General features: G+C 51.0%; 1 protein-coding gene and 1 long non-coding RNA gene across 3 annotated transcripts in view; one reads left to right on the top strand and one right to left on the bottom strand.

Annotated features, from left to right (window-relative positions):
• The window catches only part of LOC140390580 (N-acetyllactosaminide alpha-1,3-galactosyltransferase-like), a 107,220-nt gene that overhangs the window by 71,789 nt on the left and 12,058 nt on the right, over positions 1-23,373 (bottom strand). Inside the window, exons 2-3 of one of the 2 annotated variants that reach the window (XM_072475779.1) lie at positions 13,398-13,492; positions 2,337-2,426 (exon numbers count right to left, since the gene is read on the bottom strand). In XM_072475779.1, coding sequence (XP_072331880.1) covers positions 2,337-2,426; positions 13,398-13,492 — 185 coding nt within the window. The remainder of the gene's footprint in view (positions 1-2,336; positions 2,427-13,397; positions 13,493-23,373) is intronic. The other variant, XM_072475780.1, reaches the window with a different exon arrangement.
• Positions 18,946-23,373, top strand: part of LOC140390581 (uncharacterized) — a 61,563-nt gene continuing 57,135 nt past the window's right edge. The window contains exon 1 of the long non-coding RNA XR_011934662.1: positions 18,946-19,060. This is a non-coding gene — a long non-coding RNA (uncharacterized lncRNA). The remainder of the gene's footprint in view (positions 19,061-23,373) is intronic.

Here is a 23,373-nt window from a genome sequence, read left to right as displayed (position 1 = left end):
GTCGTGGTACTGACGCTGGACGGGCAGGCAGTGGCTTCGTGGGACTGACGCTGGTCGGGCAGGCAGTGGTGTCGTGGTACTGACGCTGGACGGGCAGGCAGTGGTGTCGTGGTACTGACGCTGGACGGGCAGGCAGTGCTGTTGTGGGACTGACGCTGGTCGGGCAGGCAGTGGCTTCGTGGGACTGACGCTGGACGGGCAGGCAGTGGTGTCGTGGTACTGACGCTGGACGGACAGGCAGTGGCTTCGTGGGACTGACACTGGACGGGCAGGCAGTGGTGTCGTGGGACTGACGCTGGACGGGCAGGCAGTGGCTTCGTGGGACTGACGCTGGACGGGCAGGCAGTGGTGTCGTGGTACTGACGCTGGACGGGCAGGCAGTGGCTTCGTGGTACTGACGCTGGACGGGCAGGCAGTGGCTTCGTGGTACTGACGCTGGACGGGCAGGCAGTGGCTTCGTGGGACTGACGCTGGACGGGCAGGCAGTGGCGTTGTGGGACTGACGCTGGACGGGCAGAAGTGGTGTTGTGGGACTGACGCTGGACGGGCAGGCAGTGGCTTCGTGGTACTGACGCTGGACGGGCTGGCAGTGGTGTCGTGGGACTGACGCTGGATGGGCAGGCAGTGGCTTCGTGGGACTGACGCTGGACGGGCTGGCAGTGGTGTCGTGGGACTGACGCTGGACGGGCAGGCAGTGGCGTTGTGGGACTGACGCTGGACGGGCAGGCAGTGGTGTCGTGGTACTGACGCTGGACGGGCTGGCAGTGGCTTCGTGGGACTGACGCTGGACGGGCAGGCAGTGGTGTCGTGGGACTGACGCAGGACGGGCAGGCAGTGGCTTCGTGGGACTGACGCTGGACGGGCAATCCAGAGACACAGCCACAGCAGATGGGGAAATTTGAATTTACAAAGGAATTCTGGAAGTAACTGCCTTGCGATGCCCAGGAAACCGAATCCTCTGGTCGCAAAGAAGCATCTGGCTCACTAACGTTCGGGATGGTAAATCTGCCGTCGTTACCCCGTTTGGCCTACACGTGACTCCAGACCCACACCGCCATGTGGCCGGCTCTCTGTTCGGGGGCAATTAGAGATGGGCAATGAACACAAGCCCTATTGCGGTGATGCTCACATCTCATGTAAACGTCGTAGACGTCGACAGCACAGGAAAGGCCGGTCAAAAACAGCCGCTTAATTATTCCAACCCCATTTCCCAGCCTTGTTTTCCTTGGGATCGCTTGTGGACATCTAAATACTTCTTAAATGTTCTGAGGGTCTTTCAGGCAGCGTGTGTCAGGCTCCCACCACCCTCACGTTTTCCTCACATCCCCTCTAAACATCCTGCATCTTACCTCAAATCTCTGCCCCCTGATCATTGATCCCTCCGCCAAGGGGAAAGGTTACTTCCTGTCTACTCTGTGCCCCTCATCATTTTATTCATCTCAATCACGTCTCCCCTCATTCTCGTCTGCTCCAAGGAAAACAACCCCAGTCTGTCCAATCTCTCTTCATAGCTAACACTCTGCAGCCCAGACAACATCCTGGCAAATCTCCTCTGCCCCCTTCCCAGTGCTATCACATCACAGTAGCACAGTGGGTAGCACTGTTGCTTCACAGCTCCAGGGTCCCGGCTTGGGTCACCGTCTGTGCGGAGTCTGCGCGTCCTCCCCGTCTCTGCGTGGGTTTCCTCCGGGTGCTCCGGTTTCCTCCCACAAGTCCCGAAAAACTCGCTTGTTGGGTGAATTGGACATTCTGAATTCTCCCTCAGTGTCCCCGAACAGGCGCCGGAATGTGGCGACGAGGGGATTTTCACAGTAACTTCATAGCAGCGTTAATGTAAGCCCACTTGTGACGCTAATAAAGATTATTATTATTATCTCTCCTACAATGTGAATTCCCAAACTGCACACAATACTCTAGCGGTGGTCTAACCACCGTTTTATAACTGTAAGGTTATAGAATGAAGAAAATCAAGGTGTTGTCAAGGGAGTCTTGATGAGCTGTCGACCATTGAAGGTGGCTTGCATTCATATATCACCTTAACACCCCGTTCGAGAGCGGGACTGGAGCCCACGGCCCTGTGACAGGGGTGGGAGGTGAAATTCGGATCGGGTGATCTGTACACTGGGTGGCTGAGCGCAGAAAGTTGACAAACCTGCCCCACCCCCTTTCCAATTGAGACCCCCACGGATGATGTCCATCAGCCTGACCATTCGGCAAGCCGGAGCTGCCTTTGAACTGTTTAACCCTCCTTTCATCCCCACCTGCCCCTCGGGTACTCAATATTTCAGAACATTACATTTCTCCATCATGTCATGTTTGAGAAGTTCATTACCTACCTGGAATTGAACCAGGATTCAAGTTTAGCTTCAGGCAGGTCCTCATTTAGCCCCGAGTCAAACACCGAGTAGATCTGATGAAGTTTCCAACTGACAATTGTGGAGAGACACAAAGAGAAGAGACAATGAACGGGGAAAACTGAATGAAGATGTTAAAATCTTGCTGGAACTCTCAGGGTCGGGGTTGCGACAAGGACCCGAACGATCAGAATGTCAGTTCGCAGAATGGATTCGACGGCAGGCTTACAGGGATCAGAATTATTCGGGTCAAGGGCCTGAAAACGTTATCGTCTCTCAGGAGACAGGATGTGGATTCACCTCATTTACACAGGAATGGACAGCAAGTGTCAGGGGGAAATGTCTTCGCAATGTGATGTAATATTTGTCCCAGTCTCACTGTGGATTGAGGTGAGTGTTACCTGTCCCAGTCTCACTGTGGATTGAGGTGAGTGTCACCTGTCCCAGTCTCACTGTGGATTGAGGTGAGTGTTACCTGTCCCAGTCTCACTGTGGATTGAGGTGAGTGTTACCTGTCCCAGTCTCACTGTGGATTGAGGTGAGTGTTACCTGTCCCAGTCTCACTGTGGATTGAGGTGAGTGTTTCCTGTCCCAGTCTCACTGTGGATTGAGGAGAGTGTTACCTGTCCCAGTCTCACTGTGGATTGAGGTGAGTGTTTCCTGTCCCAGTCTCACTGTGCATTGAGGTGAGTGTTACCTGTCCCAGTCTCACTGTGGATTGAGGTGAGTGTTTCCTGTCCCAGTCTCACTGTGGATTGAGGTGAGTGTTACATGTCCCAGTCTCACTGTGGATTGAGGTGAGTGTTACCTGTCCCAGTCTCACTGTGGATTGAGGTGTTACCTGTCCCTGTCTCACTGTGGATTGAGGTGCGTATTACCTGTCCCAGTCTCACTGTGGATTGAGGTGAGTGTTACCTGTCCCAGTCTCACTGTGGATTGAGGTGTTACCTGTCCCAGTCTCACTGTTGATTGAGGTGAGTATTACCTGTCCCAGTCTCACTGTGGATTGAGGTGAGAGTTACCTGTCCCAGTCTCACTGTGGATTGAGGTGAGTGTTTCCTGTCCCAGTCTGACTGGCGATTAAGGTGAGTGTTTCCTGGCCCTGTCTCACTGTGGATTGAGGTGAGTGTTTCCTATCCCAGTCTCACTGTGGATTGAGGTGAGTGTTACCTGTCCCAGTCTCACTGTTGATTGAGGTGAGTGTTACCTGTCCCAGACTCACTGTGGATTGAGGTGAGTATTACCTTTCCCAGACTCACTGTGGATTGAGGTGAGTGTTACCTGTCCCAGTCTCACGGTGGATTGAGGTGAGTGTTTCCTGTCCCAGTCTGACTGGCGATTAAGGTGAGTGTTTCCTGGCCCTGTCTCACTGTGGATTGAGGTGAGTGTTACCTGTCCCAGTCTCACTGTGGATTGAGGTGAGTGTTACCTGTCCCAGTCTCACTGTGGATTGAGGTGAGTGTTACCTGTCCCAGTCTAACTGTGGATTGAGGGGAGTGTTACCTGTCCCTGTCTCACTGTGGATTGAGGTGAGTGTTACCTGTCCCAGTCTCACTGTGGATTGAGGTGAGTGTTACCTGTCCCAGTCTCACTGTGGATTGAGGTGAGTGTTTCCTGTCCCTGTCTCACTGTGGATTGAGGTGAGTGTTCCCTGTCCCAGTCTCACTGTGGATTGAGGTGAGTGTTACCTGTCCCAGACTCACTGTGGATTGAGGTGAGTGTTACCTGTCCCAGTCTCACTGTGGATTGAGGTGAGAGTTACCTGTCCCAGTCTCACTGTGGATTGAGGTGATTGTTACCTGTCCCAGTCTCACTGTGGATTGAGGTGAGTGTTTCCTGTCCCTGTCTCACTGTGGATTGAGGTGAGTGTTACCTGTCCCAGTCTCACTGTGGATTGAGGTGATTGTTATCTGTCCCAGTCTCACTGTGGATTGAGGTGTTACCTGTCCCAGTCTCACTGTGGATTGAGGTGAGTGTTACCTGTCCCAGTCTCACTGTGGATTGAGGTGTTACCTGTCCCAGACTCACTGTGGATTGAGGTGAGTGTTACCTTTCCCAGACTCACTGTGGATTGAGGTGAGTGTTACCTGTCCCAGTCTCACTGTGGATTGAGGTGAGTGTTTCCTGTCCCAGTCTCACTGTGGATTGAGGTGAGTGTTACCTGTCCCAGTCTCACTGTGGATTGAGGTGAGTGTTACCTGTCCCAGTCTCACTGTGGATTGAGGTGAGTGTTTCCTGTCCCAGTCTGACTGGCGATTAAGGTGAGTGTTTCCTGGCCCTGTCTCACTGTGGATTGAGGTGAGTGTTACCTGTCCCAGTCTCACTGTGGATTGAGGTGAGTGTTTCCTGTCCCTGTCTCACTGTGGATTGAGGGGAGTGTTACCTGTCCCAGTCTCACTGTTGATTGAGGTGAGTGTTACCTGTCCCAGACTCACTGTGGATTGAGGTGAGTGTTTCCTGTCCCAGTCTGACTGGCGATTAAGGTGAGTGTTACCTGTCCCAGTCCCACTGTGGAGTGAGGTGAGTGTTACCTGTCCCAGTCTCACTGTGGATTGAGGTGAGTGTTACCTGTCCCAGTCTCACTGTGCATTGAGGTGAGTGTTACCTGTCCCAGTCTCACTGTGGATTGAGGACAATGTCACCTGTCCCAGTCTCACTGTGGATTGAAGTGAGTGTTACCTGTCCCCGTCTCACTGAGGATTGAGGTGAGTGTTACCTGTCCCAGTCTCACTGTGGATTGAGGTGTTACCTGTCCCAGTCTCACGGTGGATTGAGGCGAGTGTTTCCTGTCCCAGTCTCACTGTGGATTGAGGTGAGTGTTACCTGTCCCAGTCTCACTGTGGATTGAGGTGAGTGTTACCTGTCCCAGTCTCACTGCGGATTGAGGTGAATGTTACCTGTCCCAGTCTCACTGTGGATTGAGTTGAGTGTTACCTGTCCCAGTCTCACTGTGGATTGAGGTGAGTGTTACCTGTCCCAGTCTCACTGTGGATTGAGGTGTTACCTGTCCCAGTCTCACTGTTGATTGAGGTGAGTATTACCTGTCCCAGTCTCACTGTGGATTGAGGTGAGAGTTACCTGTCCCAGTCTCACTGTGGATTGAGGTGAGTGTTTCCTGTCCCAGTCTGACTGGCGATTAAGGTGAGTGTTTCCTGGCCCTGTCTCACTGTGGATTGAGGTGAGTGTTACCTGTCCCAGTCTCACTGTGGATTGAGGTGAGTGTTACCTGTCCCAGTCTCACTGTGGATTGAGGTGAGTGTTTCCTATCCCAGTCTCACTGTGGATTGAGGTGAGTGTTACCTGTCCCAGTCTCACTGTTGATTGAGGTGAGTGTTACCTGTCCCAGACTCACTGTGGATTGAGGTGAGTGTTACCTGTCCCAGTCTCACTGTGGATTGAGGTGAGTGTTTCCTGTCCCTGTCTCACTGTGGATTGAGGTGAGTGTTACCTGTCCCAGTCTCACTGTGGATTGAGGTGAGTGTTACCTGTCCCAGTCTCACTGTGGATTGAGGTGAGTGTTACCTGTCCCAGTCTCACTGTGGATTGAGGTGAGTGTTACCTGTCCCAGTCTCACTGTGGATTGAGGTGAGTGTTTCCTGTCCCTGTCTCACTGTGGATTGAGGTGAGTGTTACCTGTCCCAGTCTCACTGTGGATTGAGGTGAGTGTTACCTGTCCCAGTCTCACTGTGGATTGAGGTGAGTGTTACCTGTCCCAGTCTCACTGTGGATTGAGGTGAGTGTTACCTGTCCCAGTCTCACTGTGGATTGAGGTGAGTGTTACCTGTCCCAGACTCACTGTGGATTGAGGTGAGTGTTTCCTGTCCCAGTCTGACTGGCGATTAAGGTGAGTGTTACCTGTCCCAGTCCCACTGTGGAGTGAGGTGAGTGTTACCTGTCCCAGTCTCACTGTGGATTGAGGTGAGTGTTACCTGTCCCAGTCTCACTGTGGATTGAGGTCAATGTCACCTGTCCCAGTCTCACTGTGGATTAAGGTGAGTGTTTCCTGTCCCCGTCTCACTGAGGATTGAGGTGAGTGTTACCTGTCCCAGTCTCACTGTGGATTGAGGTGAGTGTTACCTGTCCCAGTCTCACTGTGGATTGAGGTGAGTGTTACCTGTCCCAGTCTCACTGTGGATTGAGGTGAGTGTTACCTGTCCCAGTCTCACTGTGGATTGAGGTGAGTGTTACCTGTCCCAGTCTCACGGTGGATTGAGGCGAGTGTTTCCTGTCCCAGTCTCACTGTGGATTGAGGTGAGTGTTACCTGTCCCAGTCTCACTGTGGATTGAGGTGAGTGTTACCTGTCCCAGTCTCACTGCGGATTGAGGTGAATGTTACCTGTCCCTGTCTCACTGTGGATTGAGGTGAGTGTTACCTGTCCCAGTCTCACTGTGGATTGAGGTGAGTGTTACCTGTCCCAGTCTCACTGTGGATTGAGGTGTTACCTGTCCCAGTCTCACTGTTGATTGAGGTGAGTATTACCTGTCCCAGTCTCACTGTGGATTGAGGTGAGAGTTACCTGTCCCAGTGTCACTGTGGATTGAGGTGAGTGTTACCTGTCCCAGACTCACTGTGGATTGAGGTGAGTGTTACCTGTCCCAGTCTCACTGTGGATTGAGGTGAGTGTTACCTGTCCCAGTCTCACTGTGGATTGAGGCGAGTGTTACCTGTCCCAGTCTCACTGTGGATTGAGGTGAGTGTTACCTGTCCCAGTGTCACAGTGGATTGAGGTGAGTGTTACCTGTCCCAGACTCACTGTGGATTGAGGTGAGTGTTACCTGTCCCAGTCTCACGGTGGATTGAGGTGAGTGTTACCTGTCCCAGTCTCACGGTGGATTGAGGTGAGTGTTTCCTGTCCCAGTCTGACTGGCGATTAAGGTGAGTGTTACCTGTCCCAGTCCCACTGTGGAGTGAGGTGAGTGTTACCTGTCCCAGTCTCACTGTGGATTGAGGTGAGTGTTACCTGTCCCAGTCTCACTGTGCATTGAGGTGAGTGTTACCTGTCCCAGTCTCACTGTGGATTGAGGTCAATGTCACCTGTCCCAGTCTCACTGTGGATTGAGGTGAGTGTTACCTGTCCCAGTCTCACTGTGGATTGAGGTGAGTGTTTCCTGTCCCCGTCTCACTGAGGATTGAGGCGAGTGTTTCCTGTCCCAGTCTCACTGTGGATTGAGGTGAGTGTTACCTGTCCCAGTCTCACTGTGGATTGAGGTGAGTGTTACCTGTCCCAGTCTCACTGCGGATTGAGGTGAATGTTACCTGTCCCTGTCTCACTGTGGATTGAGGTGAGTGTTACCTGTCCCAGTCTCACTGTGGATTGAGGTGAGTGTTACCTGTCCCAGTCTCACTGTGGATTGAGGTGTTACCTGTCCCAGTCTCACTGTTGATTGAGGTGAGTATTACCTGTCCCAGTCTCACTGTGGATTGAGGTGAGAGTTACCTGTCCCAGTCTCACTATGGATTGAGGTGAGTGTTACCTGTCCCAGTCTCACTGTGGATTGAGTTGAGTTGTTACCTGTCCCAGTGTCACTGTGGATTGAGGTGAGTGTTACCTGTCCCAGACTCACTGTGGATTGAGGTGAGTGTTACCTGTCCCAGTCTCACGGTGGATTGAGGTGAGTGTTTCCTGTCCCAGTCTGACTGGCGATTAAGGTGAGTGTTTCCTGGCCCTGTCTCACTGTGGATTGAGGTGAGTGTTTCCTATCCCAGTCTCACTGTGGATTGAGGTGAGTGTTACCTGTCCCAGTCTCACTGTGGATTGGGGTGACTGTTACCTGTCCCAGTCTCACGGTGGATTGAGGTGAGTGTTACCTGTCCCAGTCTGACTGTGGATTGAGGTGAGTGTTTCCTATCCCAGTCTCACTGTGGATTGAGGTGAGTGTTACCTGTCCCAGTCTGACTGTGGATTGAGGTGAGTGTTTCCTGTCCCAGTCTCACTGTGGATTGAGGTGAGTGTTACCTGTCCCAGTATCACTGTGGATTGAGGTGAGTGTTACCTGTCCCAGTCTCACTGTGGATTGAGGTGAGTGTTACCTGTCCCAGTCTCACTGTGGATTGAGGTGAGTGTTTCCTGTCCCTGTCTCACTGTGGATTGAGGTGAGTGTTACCTGTCCCAGTCTCACTGTGGATTGAGGTGAGTGTTACCTGTCCCAGTCTCACTGTGGATTGAGGTGAGTGTTACCTGTCCCAGTCTCACTGTTGATTGAGGTGAGTGTTACCTGTCCCAGACTCACTGTGGATTGAGGTGAGTGTTACGTTTCCCAGACGCACTGTGGATTGAGGTGAGTGTTACCTGTCCCAGTCTCACTGTGGATTGAGGTGAGTGTTACCTGTCCCAGTCTCACTGTGGTTTGAGGTTAGTGTTACCTGTCCCAGTCTCACGGTGGATTGAGGTGAGTGTTTCCTGTCCCAGTCTGACTGGCGATTAAGGTGAGTGTTACCTGTCCCAGTCTCACTGTGGATTGAGGTGAGTGTTTCCAGTCCCTGTCTCACTGTGGATTGAGGTGAGTGTTACCTGTCCCAGTCTCACTGTGGATTGAGGTGAGTGTTACCTGTCCCAGTCTCACTGTGGATTGAGGTGAGTGTTACCTGTCCCAGTCTCACTGTGGATTAAGGTGAGTGTTACCTGTCCCAGTCTCACTGTGGATTGAGGTGAGTGTTACCTGTCCCAGTCTCACTGTGGATTGAGGCGAGTGTTACCTGTCCCAGTCTCACTGTGGATTGAGGTGAGTGTTACCTGTCCCAGTCTGACTGTGGATTGAGGTGAGTGTTACCTGTCCCAGTCTCACTGCGGATTGAGTTGAATGTTACCTGTCCCAGTCTCACTGTGGATTGAGGTGAGTGTTACCTGTCCCTGTCTCACTGTGGATTGAGGTGAGTGTTTCCTGGCCCTGTCTCACTGTGGATTGAGGTGTTACCTGTCCCAGTCTCACTGTTGATTGAGGTATTACCTGTCCCAGTCTCACTGTGGATTGAGGTGAGAGTTACCTGTCCCAGTCTCACTGTGGATTGAGGTGAGTGTTACCTGTCCCAGTCTCACTGTGGATTGAGGTGAGTGTTACCTGTCCCAGTCTCACTGTGGATTGAGGTGAGTGTTACCTGTCCCAGTCTCACTGTGGATTGAGGTGAGTGTTACCTGTCCCAGCCTCACTGTGGATTGAGGTGAGTGTTACCTGTCCCAGTCTCACTGTGGATTGACGTGAGTGTTACCTGTCACAGTCTCACTGTGGATTGAGGTGAGTGTTACCTGTCCCAGTCTCACTGTGGATTGAGGTGAGGTGTTACCTGTCCCAGTCTGACTGTGGATTGAGGTGAGTGTTACCTGTCCCAGTCTCACTGTGGATTGAGGTGTTACCTGTCCCAGTCTCACTGTTGATTGAGGTATTACCTGTCCCAGTCTCACTGTGGATTGAGGTGAGAGTTACCTGTCCCAGTCTCACTGTGGATTGAGGTGAGTGTTACCTGTCCCAGTCTCACTGTGGATTGAGGTGAGTGTTACCTGTCCCAGTCTCACTGTGGATTGAGGTGAGTGTTACCTGTCCCAGTCTCACTGTGGATTGAGGTGAGTGTTACCTGTCCCAGCCTCACTGTGGATTGAGGTGAGTGTTACCTGTCCCAGTCTCACTGTGGATTGAGGTGAGTGTTACCTGTCCCAGTCTCACTGTGGATTGAGGTGTTACCTGTCCCAGTCTCACTGTTGATTGAGGTATTACCTGTCCCAGTCTCACTGTGGATTGAGGTGAGAGTTACCTGTCCCAGTCTCACTGTGGATTGAGGTGAGTGTTACCTGTCCCAGTCTCACTGTGGATTGAGTTGAGTGTTACCTGTCCCAGTGTCACTGTGGATTGAGGTGAGTGTTACCTGTCCCAGACTCACTGTGGATTGAGGTGAGTGTTACCTGTCCCAGTCTCACGGTGGATTGAGGTGAGTGTTTCCTGTCCCAGTCTGACTGGCGATTAAGGTGAGTGTTTCCTGGCCCTGTCTCACTGTGGATTGAGGTGAGTGTTTCCTATCCCAGTCTCACTGTGGATTGAGGTGAGTGTTACCTGTCCCAGTCTCACTGTGGATTGGGGTGACTGTTACCTGTCCCAGTCTCACGGTGGATTGAGGTGAGTGTTACCTGTCCCAGTCTGACTGTGGATTGAGGTGAGTGTTTCCTATCCCAGTCTCACTGTGGATTGAGGTGAGTGTTACCTGTCCCAGTCTGACTGTGGATTGAGGTGAGTGTTTCCTGTCCCAGTCTCACTGTGGATTGAGGTGAGTGTTACCTGTCCCAGTCTCACTGTGGATTGAGGTGAGTGTTACCTGTCCCAGTCTCACTGTGGATTGAGGTGAGTGTTACCTGTCCCAGTCTCACTGTGGATTGAGGTGAGTGTTTCCTGTCCCTGTCTCACTGTGGATTGAGGTGAGTGTTACCTGTCCCAGTCTCACTGTGGATTGAGGTGAGTGTTACCTGTCCCAGTCTCACTGTGGATTGAGGTGAGTGTTACCTGTCCCAGTCTCACTGTTGATTGAGGTGAGTGTTACCTGTCCCAGACTCACTGTGGATTGAGGTGAGTGTTACCTTTCCCAGACTCACTGTGGATTGAGGTGAGTGTTACCTGTCCCAGTCTCACTGTGGATTGAGGTGAGTGTTACCTGTCCCAGTCTCACTGTGGTTTGAGGTTAGTGTTACCTGTCCCAGTCTCACGGTGGATTGAGGTGAGTGTTTCCTGTCCCAGTCTGACTGGCGATTAAGGTGAGTGTTTCCTGGCCCTGTCTCACTGTGGATTGAGGGGAGTGTTACCTGTCCCAGTCTCACTGTGGATTGAGGTGAGTGTTACCTGTCCCAGTCTCACTGTGGATTGAGGTGAGTGTTTCCAGTCCCTGTCTCACTGTGGATTGAGGTGAGTGTTACCTGTCCCAGTCTCACTGTGGATTGAGGTGTGTGTTACCTGTCCCAGTCTCACTGTGGATTGAGGTGAGTGTTACCTGTCCCAGTCTCACTGTGGATTGAGGTGAGTGTTACCTGTCCCAGTCTCACTGTGGATTGAGGTGAGTGTTACCTGTCCCAGTCTCACTGTGGATTGAGGTGAGTGTTACCTGTCCCAGTCTCACTGTGGATTGAGGTGTGTGTTAGCTGTCCCAGTCTCACTGTGGATTGAGGTGAGTGTTACCTGTCCCAGTCTCACTGTGGATTGAGGTGAGTGTTACCTTTCCCAGTCTCACTGTGGATTGAGGTGTTACCTGTCCCAGTCTCACTGTGGATTGAGGTGAGTGTTTCCTGTCACAGTCTCACTGTGGATTGAGGTGAGTGTTACCTGTTCCAGTCTCACTGTGGATTGAGGTGAGTGTTTCCAGTCCCTGTCTCACTGTGGATTGAGGTGAGTGTTACCTGTCCCAGTCTCACTGTGGATTGAGGTGTGTGTTACCTGTCCCAGTCTCACTGTGGATTGAGGTGAGTGTTACCTGTCCCAGTCTCACTGTGGATTGAGGTGAGTGTTACCTGTCCCAGTCTCACTGTGGATTGAGGTGAGTGTTACCTGTCCCAGTCTCACTGTGGATTGAGGTGAGTGTTACCTGTCCCAGTCTCACTGTGGATTGAGGTGTGTGTTACCTGTCCCAGTCTCACTGTGGATTGAGGTGAGTGTTACCTGTCCCAGTCTCACTGTGGATTGAGGTGAGTGTTACCTTTCCCAGACTCACTGTGGATTGAGGTGAGTGTTACCTGTCCCAGTCTCACGGTGGATTGAGGTGTTACCTGTCCCAGTCTCACTGTGGATTGAGGTGAGTGTTACCTGTCCTAGTCTCACTGTGGATTGAGGTGTTACCTGTCCCAGTCTCACTGTGGATTGAGGTGAGTGTTACCTGTCCCTGTCTCACTGTGGATTGAGGTGAGTGTTTCCTGTCCCAGTCTCACTGTGGATTGAGGTGAGTGTTACCTGTCCCAGTCTCACTGTGGATTGAGGTGAGTGTTTCCTGGCCCTGTCTCACTGTGGATTGAGGTGAGTGTTACCTGTCCCAGTCTCACTGTGGATTGAGGTGAGTGTTCCCTGTCCCAGTCTCACTGTGGATTGAGGTGAGTGTTACCTGTCCCAGTCTCACTGTGGATTGAGGTGAGTGTTACCTGTCCCAGTCTCACTGTGGATTGCGGTGAGTGTTACCTGTCCCAGTCTCACTGTGGATTGAGGTGAGTGTTACCTGTCCCAGTCTCACTGTGGATTGAGGTGAGTGTTACCTGTCCCAGTCTCACTGTGGATTGAGGTGAGTGTTACCTGTCCCAGTCTCACTGTGGATTGAGGTGAGTGTTACCTGTCCCAGTCTCACTGTGGATTGAGGTGAGTGTTACCTGTTCCAGTCTCACTGTGGATTGAGGTGAGTGTTACCTGTCCCAGCCTCACTGTGGATTGAGGTGAGTGTTACCTGTCCCAGTCTAACTGTGGATTGAGGTGAGTGTTACCTGTCCCAGTCTAACTGTGGATTGAGGGGAGTGTTACCTGTCCCAGTCTCACTGTGGATTGAGGTGATTGTTTCCTGTCCCAGTCTCACTGTGGATTGAGGTGAGTGTTACCTGTCCCAGTCTCACTGTGGATTGAGGTGAATGTTACCTGTCCCAGTCTCACTGTGGATTGAGGTGTTACCTGTCCCAGTCTCACTGTGGATTGAGGTGAGTGTTACCTGTCCCAGTCTCACTGTGGATTGAGGTGAGTGTTACCTGTCCCAGTCTCACTGTGGATTGAGGTGTTACCTGCCCAGTCTCACTGTGGATTGAGGTGAGTGTTACCTGTCCCAGTCTCACTGTGGAATGAGGTGAGTGTTACCTGTCCCAGTCTGACTGGCGATTAAGGTGGGCTCTTGCGTCTTGTCATCTCTGCTCAATGTTCCTGTTCTCCACATTCCTCAGCATGGTTTGCGGGAGATTAACTCCGGCATTAACCGATCTTACCCGTGTCTGCCCTGTGCTCGTGAAATTCACTATTTCTACAAATGAAGTGGGGATCTGATCATTGTCAGCTTTACGCAGACTGGAATAGAGACAAACAGATTGCATTGAAAACCCCCCTTACCTGTGAGATAGAGGAGCGTAGATTCTGTACAACACATAAAACAGAGCTGTGCACAGCACAAGAAAGGCCACGCGATTGTGTTTATTCCACTTGCACTGGAAGGAAGAATATATTTAGTTTAGCCAAGGTTTTCTGTTGTGATTGATGAATGATCTACGGAGTTGTTCCCTGACTTGGTTATAACGTTTCTGATACTGTCACGTCTCAGTTCCGTATTACATCCAAAGCACGATGCCTCTGACAATCACAAGTACAGAGGGAGGGCATTCGGCCCATCACATCGGCACCAGCTCTCCAAACGAGCATCGTGACTCAGTGCCGTTCCCCTCCCTTATCCCCGATTCCCTGCACATTGTTTCTGTTCAAATAATCACCTGACGCCCTCTTGAATGTCTCGATTGAACCTGCCCCCACCTCACTTCCAGGCCGCACATTCCAGACCCTGACCACTCGCTGGGAGAAAACTAATTTTACCCCATCGCTCCTGCTTCTTCTCCAAGTCACCTGAAATCTGAGCCCCTCTCACTCTTCATCCTTTTTTTTTGAGCGGGAACAGTCTTCCCCCCCCCCCAATCGACTCTGTCCCACCCCCTCGTGAGTTTGACCATCTCAATCAGATCTCCTCCCAGCCTCCTCCTCTCCCAGGGGAACATTCCCAACCCTCCCAATCTCTCCTCATCACCGAAGTTTCTCATCCGTGGGATCCGTTCCTGTAATCCTCTCCTGCTCTCTTTCCAATGTGTTCCCATCCTTCCTGTAGTGTCACACCCAGAACTGCTCACAATATTCCAGCTGGGGCCTAACTAGTGACTTGTACAAGTTCAGCAGGACCTCCTGGCTCTTGTACTCTGTGTCCCTATTAATAAAGGCCAGAATATTCCTCACTTTATTCACTGCTCTCTCCACCTGTCCCGGCACCTTCAATGATCCATAGACACCCACACACAGCTCCCTCTGCTCCTGCACTCCCTGATGAATTTTAGCCCATATTTTATATTACCCTTCCACGTTCTTCCAGCCAATTCATTACCCTATCAGTACTGTCTTTGCAGTGTTCGTCTGGAGTATATGATGACAATTCTCTGAGGAGGGATTTGATCCACAATCTGCTGGCTCAGAATTGCGAATGGTACTGGGAGCGACTTGTTCAATCCTTGCCTGTCCCGTGTTTTGTTTTGTCCTTCCATGTTGCAGATTTTGCATGAAACTGCTGACTTTGGTCAAACTGAACGCATCCCCGGTCTAATGTACTGGCCCAGGCCTCCCCTTGATGCTTTGTGACGTGGAGATGCCGGCGTTGGACTGGGGTGGGCACAGTAAGACGTCTGACAACACCGGGTTAAAGTCCAACAGGTTTGTTTCCGATCACCAGCTTCCGGAGCGCAGCTCATTCACCTGAGGAAGGAGCAGTGCTCCGAAAGCTAGTGATTTGAAAGGGGGTGGGTGGTGTGGGGGGCAGGGGGGTGGGGGGGCCTGTTTTCTGTTCAGCCTGAGCTGCAGCGGTGGAATCCTGTCTCAGATCTGAGCTGAAAGGTATCAGAGCACCCGAAGGCCTCGCGAAAACGATATTCTGCTGAACCGGAAACAAGCTGAAGCTGACCACGGAAACTGAGAAACTGAGCAGGCTTGAAGTTTACATCGATTATCGTAGAATTTACAGTGCAGAAGGAGGCCGTTCGGCCCATCGAGTCTGCACCAGCTCTTGGAAAGAGCACCCTACCCAAGGTCAACACCTCCACCCGATCCCCATAACCCAGTAACCCCACCCAACACTAAGGGCAATTTTGGACACTAAGGGACAATTTATCATGGCTAATCCACCTAACCTGCACATCTTTGGACTGTGGGAGGAAACCGGAGCACCCGGAGGAAACCCACGCAGACACGGGGAGAAGGTGCAGACTCCACACAGACAGTGACCCAAGCCGGGAATCGAACCTGGGACCCTGGAGCTGTGAAGCAATTGTGCTAACCACTGTGCTACCGCGCTGCCCCGTTCACCTCCCGAGGCGGAGGCTCAGCTCTCGACACGTTAACGGGTGTCCACCATGCCCTAAGAATCCAGCTTGAGTAGCCCAGCTTGAAGGTCCAAACCAATCGACGGTTCAGCACCTCTCATTCTGAAGAGATCACCGCCACGAAGACCTCAACCCCAGCAGCGAAGATCCTCAAATATCTCACACTCCGTTTAATCCCCATCATTCTGATCCTTCCCCTTACCCCCTGTGCGTCTATCTTGTGTGTATGTGGGTGGAGGGTGGGATGGTGTTTGGGAAATAGTTCGATCAGTGGACCATCGTTCCATTACCTGGTCATCTTTTACTCTTGTTATAAATTAGCAGGTTTTTAAAATGTTTTACTTACAAATCTGGTGCCTGTAACTCATTGGGGCAGATAAGAAAGATCTCAGGAAAATACTGAAATTGTTGATTCGTCCACATATGTTGGGACCCCAGGATCTGTGGGGAGATCCCCACCCCCCAGAGAGTGACTAAAGAACAAAGAAAAGTACAGCACAGGAACAGGCCCTTCGGCCCTCCAAGCCCGTGCCGACCATGCTGCCCGACTAAACTACAATCTTCTACACTTCCTGGGTCCGTATCCCTCTATTCCCATCCTATTCATGTATTTGTCAAGATGCCCCTTAAATGTCACTATCGCCCCTGCTTCCACCACCTCCTCCGGTAGCGAGTTCCAGGCACGCACTACCCTCTGCGTAAAAAACTTGCCTCGTACATCTCCTCTAAACCTTGCCCCTCGCACCTTAAACCCCATGGAATTGACCCCTCTACCCTGGGGAAAAGCCTCTGACTATCCACTCTGTCTATGACCCTCATAATTTTGTAGATCTCTATCAGGTCGCCCCTCAACCTCCGTCGTTCCAGTGAGAACAAACCGAGTTTATCCATCTCTCCTCGTAGCTAATGCCCTCCATACCAGGCAACATTCTGGTAAATCCCTTCTGCACCCTCTCTAAAGCCTTCTGGTAGTGTGGCGACCAGAATTGAACACTATACTCCAAGTGCGGCCTAACTAAGGTTCTATACAGCTGCAACATGACTTGCCAATTCTTATACTCAATGCCCCGGCCAATGAAGGCAAGCATGCCGTCTGCCTTCTTGACTACCTTCTCCACTTGTGTTGCCCCTTTCAGTGGCCTGTGGACCTGTACTCCTAGATCTCTCTGACTGTCAATACTCTTGAGGGTTCTACCATTGAGTGGTAACATATACTGGGGGCTCGTCCGGGATTTGACATGTTAGATGACGACTTTAGGGTATGGAGTAAATTATAAAGGGACACTATTTTTGTAGTAATATAACAGGGTGGCTCTAGAAGCAGCTGAGCACTTTCTCAAGGCGGAAGTCGTATCTCTGGTTTAATTGTAGACGCTTCACAAAGACCCGCTCATCGAATTGGCAAAACAATTGGGTGGAAGAAATTGACGCGATTGCTGAACATGCAAGTTTGAAGGAGAAACAGCCAAGAGAGCTAAGCCCAGATCAACAGTCAGTAGAGTTGGCTAAAATCTAGTTCCAGGTGAAATAGTTAGATACGCAGCGAAAACGGGAAGGAATGGAAATGCAAAAGAAGAGAAAGGGCAGCGAGAACGAGAGAAAAGAAAGAGAAAGGGAAAGAGGGCGAAATGAAAAAGAAATGTGGGCAGCACGGTGGCGCAGTGGTTAGCACTGCTGCCTCACGGCGCCGAGGTCCCGGTTTTGATCCCGGCTCTGGGTCACTGTCCGTGTGGAGTTTGCACATTCTCCCAGTGTCTGCGTGGGTTTCACCCCACAACACAAAGATGTGCAGGGTAGGTGGATTGGCCACGCTAAATTGCCCCCTAATTGGAAAGAAATGAATAACCACTGTGCCACCCTGCTGCCCGAAAATGCCGATGAGGAGGTAACAGTTGCCACCCTAGGAATAATGCCTGTCGAGTCAATCAACTCTGAGAGGAGCGACCCCTCAGAGGCTCTTGTTGCTCGAACTGACCCTGTGAAGGCCAAGATAGACTGTAAAGCGGGTGGGGTTGAAAAAGAGTCTGTCACCAGTGAAGGCAACACCTCTTTCAGCATTGACAATCCTACTGCTGGTCAATGTTTTGCGTCAATATTCATCAGGCAGGACTGTTCAGTGATACGAGGGACAGAAAGTGGCAGGTATGGTGGTGGTACTACAGGAGCATAGAGGAAGATGTAGGAAGACACCGGGGCGGGGGGGCGGGGGGGGGGGGGGGGGGGGAGGTACATTGTTATTACCCATGGCGTGCACCTCCAAAGCCTCGAACCACCAAAGCCACCTCCGGTCTCGACTAAAACCACGGAGACTGGCTCAGTTGGAGACTGAGGAGCGATGCATGTTGGGCCGGTTGCCGAAACCTGCCGTCCACGGAACGCCAAGGAGAATCTGAGGAGATTGGCGACCATGTTGGAGGGCAGGTGTGTGATGGCCGCCCCGAACTTTCCCAAACTGTTACCTACTTGCGTTTATAGAGAGGTTTAAAATACAGAACGCAAGTTTTTTCCTGTCAGAGTTATTGCTGCGAGAGCTTGGTGTAAAGATAATGGGGCTGGATTGTGGTAGGTCGGTGTGGGTGTTGCGTGTTTTGTAGACCTCATCATGAAATGTCCGTCTCCTGATGTTTGTTTTGCTCGGGCGGGGTTGGTGAGGAATTTGTGAAATACTTCCCTGGCCCGTGTATTTTTGTCTTGCAACATTGGTCACAATGAGGTTCGTCCGTTGTGCATGTCAATGGTTTACGTTGCAGGAGTTCGAGCTGTGTTGACATAGCAGGGCCCAGCTTGGAGGACAATTAAATTGGGTATCCTTTATTAAAGATTTAGACATTTTAAAATCGTACAGCTGTCAAACCCCAGCTGTGTTTCAGTCTTGACCCAACAGCCAAGCTGCTGGAACATGCCCGGACCTGCCCCGTCAGTCGTCCATCCGGAGATAATCGATGCGATTGATCTGCATCGATCTATTGTCGAAAGCCAGGCCGGGAGCTCCCGCCCTCACCTTACCTGGTAACGGGGAACATGCGAGTAACGCCACGGGAGATGGACAGCTGGGGCAGGCCCAAGGGACCTGTCAATCAGATCATTGGACACCGAGACCCCCCCTCGCGATACCCCATTGGCAAAAGGCCACAGGAAGTGGGAAAAGGGCGCAAAGACATAGGGGGTTGTGGTGATACACCACTGTACGTCCCTACCATTGTACATAGTTTAAAAGGTCGCTGCCAAGGGTGAGGTAAGTACTGATTAACTTACTTATCTTGCAGGTCAGTTGTTTAGTTCGGGAGTGAGAGCTGGGACCTTAGAAACAGCGCGGGAGCTGCGAGGCAGAGGGGACCGTTTAAAAGGTCGCGGCCTGGGTGAGGTAAGTACTGATTAACTTACTTACTTTGCAGGCCAAGTCGATTTCAGCAGGAGCGGAGCAGGCTAGTCCATTTCAGCGGGGGCAGTGCGGAAGTGATTTCTGGGAGATAAGTCTCTCCTTTAAATTTTTTTTTTTAATTTTAGTGTTTTAGGCGACCCGCGGACTTCTGGGAAGACCCTCACCAATAAATTCTGGTGGAGAGGAAACCCGAGACACTACACGTGTAGTGTCTCCCACCCGCCCTCCTCCTCTAACCTAATAATAAAACCCATTGGTCTGAGGTAAGTGCCATATTTTATTATATTATTATTATTTTTTATAAAAAATTTAATTTAGTTGTTAGCCAGATCTTGGTAGAAATTAGAGGGAAGGCAGGGAAGGGAGTGCAATGTTCCTCCTGCAGGATGTTTGAGGTGAGGGATGCAGTTAGTGTCCCTGCTGATTTTACCTGCAGGAAGTGCTGCCATCTCCAGCTCCTCCAAGACCGAGTTAGGGAACTGGAGCTGGAGTTGGAAGAACTTCGGATCATTCGGGAGGCAGAGGGGGTCATAGATAGCAGCTTCAGGGAATTAGTTACACCAAAGATTGGAGATAGGTGGGTAACTGTAAGAGGGACTGGGAAAAAACAGTCAGTGCAGGGATCCCCTGCGGTCGTTCCCCTGAGAAACAAGTATACCGCTTTGCATACTTGTGGGGGGGACGACTTACCAGGGGTAAGCCATGGGGTACGGGCCTCTGGCACGGAGTCTGTCCCTGTTGCTCAGAAGGGAAGGGGGGAGAGGAGCAGAGCATTAGTAATTGGGGACTCGATAGTCAGGGGCACAGATAGGAGATTTTGTGGGAGCGTGAGAGACTCACGTTTGGTATGTTGCCTCCCAGGTGCAAGGGTACGTGATGTCTCGGATCGTGTTTTCCGGGTCCTTAAGGGGGAGGGGGAGCAGCCCCAAGTCGTGGTCCACATTGGCACTAACGACATAGGTAGGAGAGGGGATAAGGATGTCAGGCAGGCTTTCAGGGAGCTAGGATGGAAGCTCAGAACTAGAACAAACAGAGTTGTTATCTCTGGGTTGTTGCCCGTGCCACGTGATAGTGAGATGAGGAATAGGGAGAGAGAGCATTTAAACACGTGGCTACAGGGATGGTGCAGGCGGGAGGGATTCAGATTTCTGGATAACTGGGGCTCTTTCTGGGGAAGGTGGGACCTCTACAGACAGGATGGTCTACATCTGAACCTGCGGGGCACAAATATCCTGGGGGGGAGATTTGTAAGTGCTCTTTGGGGGGGTTTAAACTAATGCAGCAGGGGCATGGGAACCTGGATTGTAGTTTTAGGGTAAGGGAGAATGAGAGTATAGAGGTCAGGAGCTCAGATTTGACGTCGCAGGAGGGGGCCAGTGTTCAGGTAGGTGGTTTGAAGTGTGTCTACTTCAATGCCAGGAGTATACGAAACAAGGTAGGGGAACTGGCAGCATGGGTTGGTACCTGGGACTTCGATGTTGTGGCCATTTCGGAGACATGGATAGAGCAGGGACAGGAATGGATGTTGCAGGTTCCGGGGTTTAGGTGTTTTAGTAAGCTCAGAGAAGGAGGCAAAAGAGGGGGAGGTGTGGCGCTGCTAGTCAAGAGCAGTATTACGGTGGCGGAGAGGATGCTAGATGGGGACTCATCTTCCGAGGTAGTATGGGCTGAGGTTAGAAACATGAAAGGAGAGGTCACACTGTTGGGAGTCTTCTATAGGCCTCCAAATAGTTCTAGGGATGTAGAGGAAAGGATGGCGAGGATGATCCTGGATAAGAGCGAAAGTAACAGGGTAGTTATTATGGGAGACTTTAACTTTCCAAATATTGACTGGAAAAGATATAGTTCGAGTACATTAGATGGGTCGTTTTTTGTGCAGGAGGGTTTCCTGACACAGTTTGTTGACAGGCCAACAAGAGGCGAGGCCACATTGGATTTGGTTTTGGGTAATGAACCAGGCCAGGTGTTGGATTTGGAGGTAGGTGAGCACTTTGGGGACAGTGACCACAATTCGGTGACGTTTACGTTAATGATGGAAAGGGATAAGTATACACCGCAGGGCAAGAGTTATAGCTGGGGGAAGGGAAATTATGATGCCATTAGACGTGACTTGGGGGGGATAAGGTGGAGAAGTAGGCTGCAAGTGTTGGACACACTGGATAAGTGGAGCTTGTTCAAGGATCAGCTACTGCGTGTTCTTGATAAGTATGTACCGGTCAGGCAGGGAGGAAGGTGCCGAGCGAGGGAACCGTGGTTTACCAAAGAAGTGGAATCTCTTGTTAAGAGGAAGAAGGAGGCCTATGTGAAGATGAGGTGTGAAGTTTCAGTTGGGGCGATGGATAGTTACAAGGTAGCGAGGAAGGATCTAAAGAGAGAGCTAAGACGAGCAAGGAGGGGACATGAGAAGTATTTGGCAGGAAGGATCAAGGAAAACCCAAAAGCTTTCTATAGGTATGTCAGGAATAAGCGAATGACTAGGGAAAGAGTAGGACCAGTCAAGGACAGGGATGGGAAGTTGTGTGTAGAGTCTGAAGAGATAGGCGAGATACTAAATGAATAATTTTCATCAGTATTCACTCAGTAAAAAGATAATGTTGTGGAGGAGAATGCTGAGCTCCAGGTAAATAGATTAGGTGGCATTGAGGTATGTAGGGAAGAGGTGTTGGCAATTCTGGACAGGCTGAAAATAGATAAGTCCCCGGGACCTGATGGGATTTATCCTAGGATTCTCTGGGAGGCCAGGGAAGAGATTGCTGGACCATTGGCTTTGATTTTTATGTCATCATTGGCTACAGGAATAGTGCCAGAGGACTGGAGGATAGCAAATGTGGTCCCTTTGTTCAAAAAGGGGAGCAGAGACAACCCCGGCAACTATAGACCGGTGAGCCTCACGTCTGTAGTGGGTAAAGTCTTGGAGGGGATTATAAGAGACAAGATTTATAATCATCTAGATAGGAATAATATGATCAGGGATAGTCAGCATGGCTTTGTGAAGGGTAGGTCATGCCTCACAAACCTTATTGAGTTCTTTGAGAAGGTGACTGAACAGGTAGACGAGGGTAGAGCAGTTGATGTGGTGTATATGGATTTCAGCAAAGCGTTTGATAAGGTTCCCCATGGTAGGCTATTGCAGAAAATACGGAGGCTGGGGATTGAGGGTGATTTAGAGATGTGGATCAGAAATTGGCTAGCTGAAAGAAGACAGAGGGTGGTGGTTGATGGGAAATGTTCAGAATGGAGTTCAGTCACAAGTGGAGTACCACAAGGATCTGTTCTGGGGCCGTTGCTGTTTGTCATTTTTATCAATGACCTAGAGGAAGGCGCAGAAGGGTGGGTGAGTAAATTTGCAGACGATACTAAAGTCGGTGGTGTTGGCGATAGTGTGGAAGGATGTAGCAGATTACAGAGGGATATAGATAAGCTGCAGAGCTGGGCCGAGAGGTGGCAAATGGAGTTTAATGTAGAGAAGTGTGAGGTGATTCACTTTGGAAGGAATAACAGGAATGTGGAATATTTGGCTAATGGAAAAGTTCTTGAAAGTGTGGATGAGCAGAGGGATCTAGGTGTCCATGTACATAGGTCCCTGAAAGTTGCCACCCAGGTTGATAGGGTGGTGAAGAAGGCCTATGGAGTGTTGGCCTTTATTGGTAGAGGGCTTGAGTTCCGGAGTCAGGAGGTCATGTTGCAGCTGTACAGAACTCTGGTACGGCCGCATTTGGAGTATTGCGTACAGTTCTGGTCACCGCATTATAGGAAGGACGTGGAGGCTTTGGAGCGGGTGCAGAGGAGATTTACCAGGATGTTGCCTGGTATGGAGGGAAAATCTTATGAGGAAAGGCGGATGGACTTGAGGTTGTTTTCGTTGGAGAGAAGAAGGTTAAGAGGAGACTTAATAGAGGCATACAAAATGATTAGGGGGTTGGATAGGGTGGACAGTGAGAGCCTTCTCCCGCGGATGGAAATGGCTGGCACGAGGGGACATAACTTTAAACTGAGGGGTAATAGATATAGGACAGAGGTCAGGGGTAGGTTCTTTACGCAAAGAGTAGTGAGGCCGTGGAATGCCCTACCTGCTACAGTAGTGAACTCGCCAACATTGAGGGCATTTAAAAGTTTATTGGATAAACATATGGAGGATAATGGTATAGTGTAGGTTAGATGGCTTTTGTTTCGGTGCAACATCGTGGGCCGAAGGGCCTGTACTGCGCTGTATCGTTCTATGTTCTATAGTATATAATAGTTGTGCGTAACGTGCCCTGTAATACTGTGTATTGTACTGTAACTCTGCAGAGGTTCGGTCACTGGTAGGTAACCCGACCTGGCCACGGAGAGCTCCGCCTTAGCCACTCCCCCGGGAGTCAGTATAAGAACCTCTTCTGGGACAGGCCCCATTCTGTCTGGGGTCGTCTGTGTCGGGTAAGCCTCCCATGTAGTATATTAAAGCCTGAGTTAAAGTCTCACATGTCTTTGTGGTTCTTGACGCTTAGCGCATCAGGGGTAAAAGTAGGCAAACCGGACCCCCTCGGCAGCGAAGATTCCGCCTGTAGGTGACCTTGACCAGACCAGGAAGGAATGA

The sequence above is a fragment of the Scyliorhinus torazame genome, chromosome 14, assembly GCF_047496885.1.
Source record: "Scyliorhinus torazame isolate Kashiwa2021f chromosome 14, sScyTor2.1, whole genome shotgun sequence".
NCBI classification, from domain to species: domain Eukaryota; kingdom Metazoa; phylum Chordata; class Chondrichthyes; order Carcharhiniformes; family Scyliorhinidae; genus Scyliorhinus; species Scyliorhinus torazame.
This window is presented reverse-complemented; position numbering and strand designations above follow the sequence as displayed.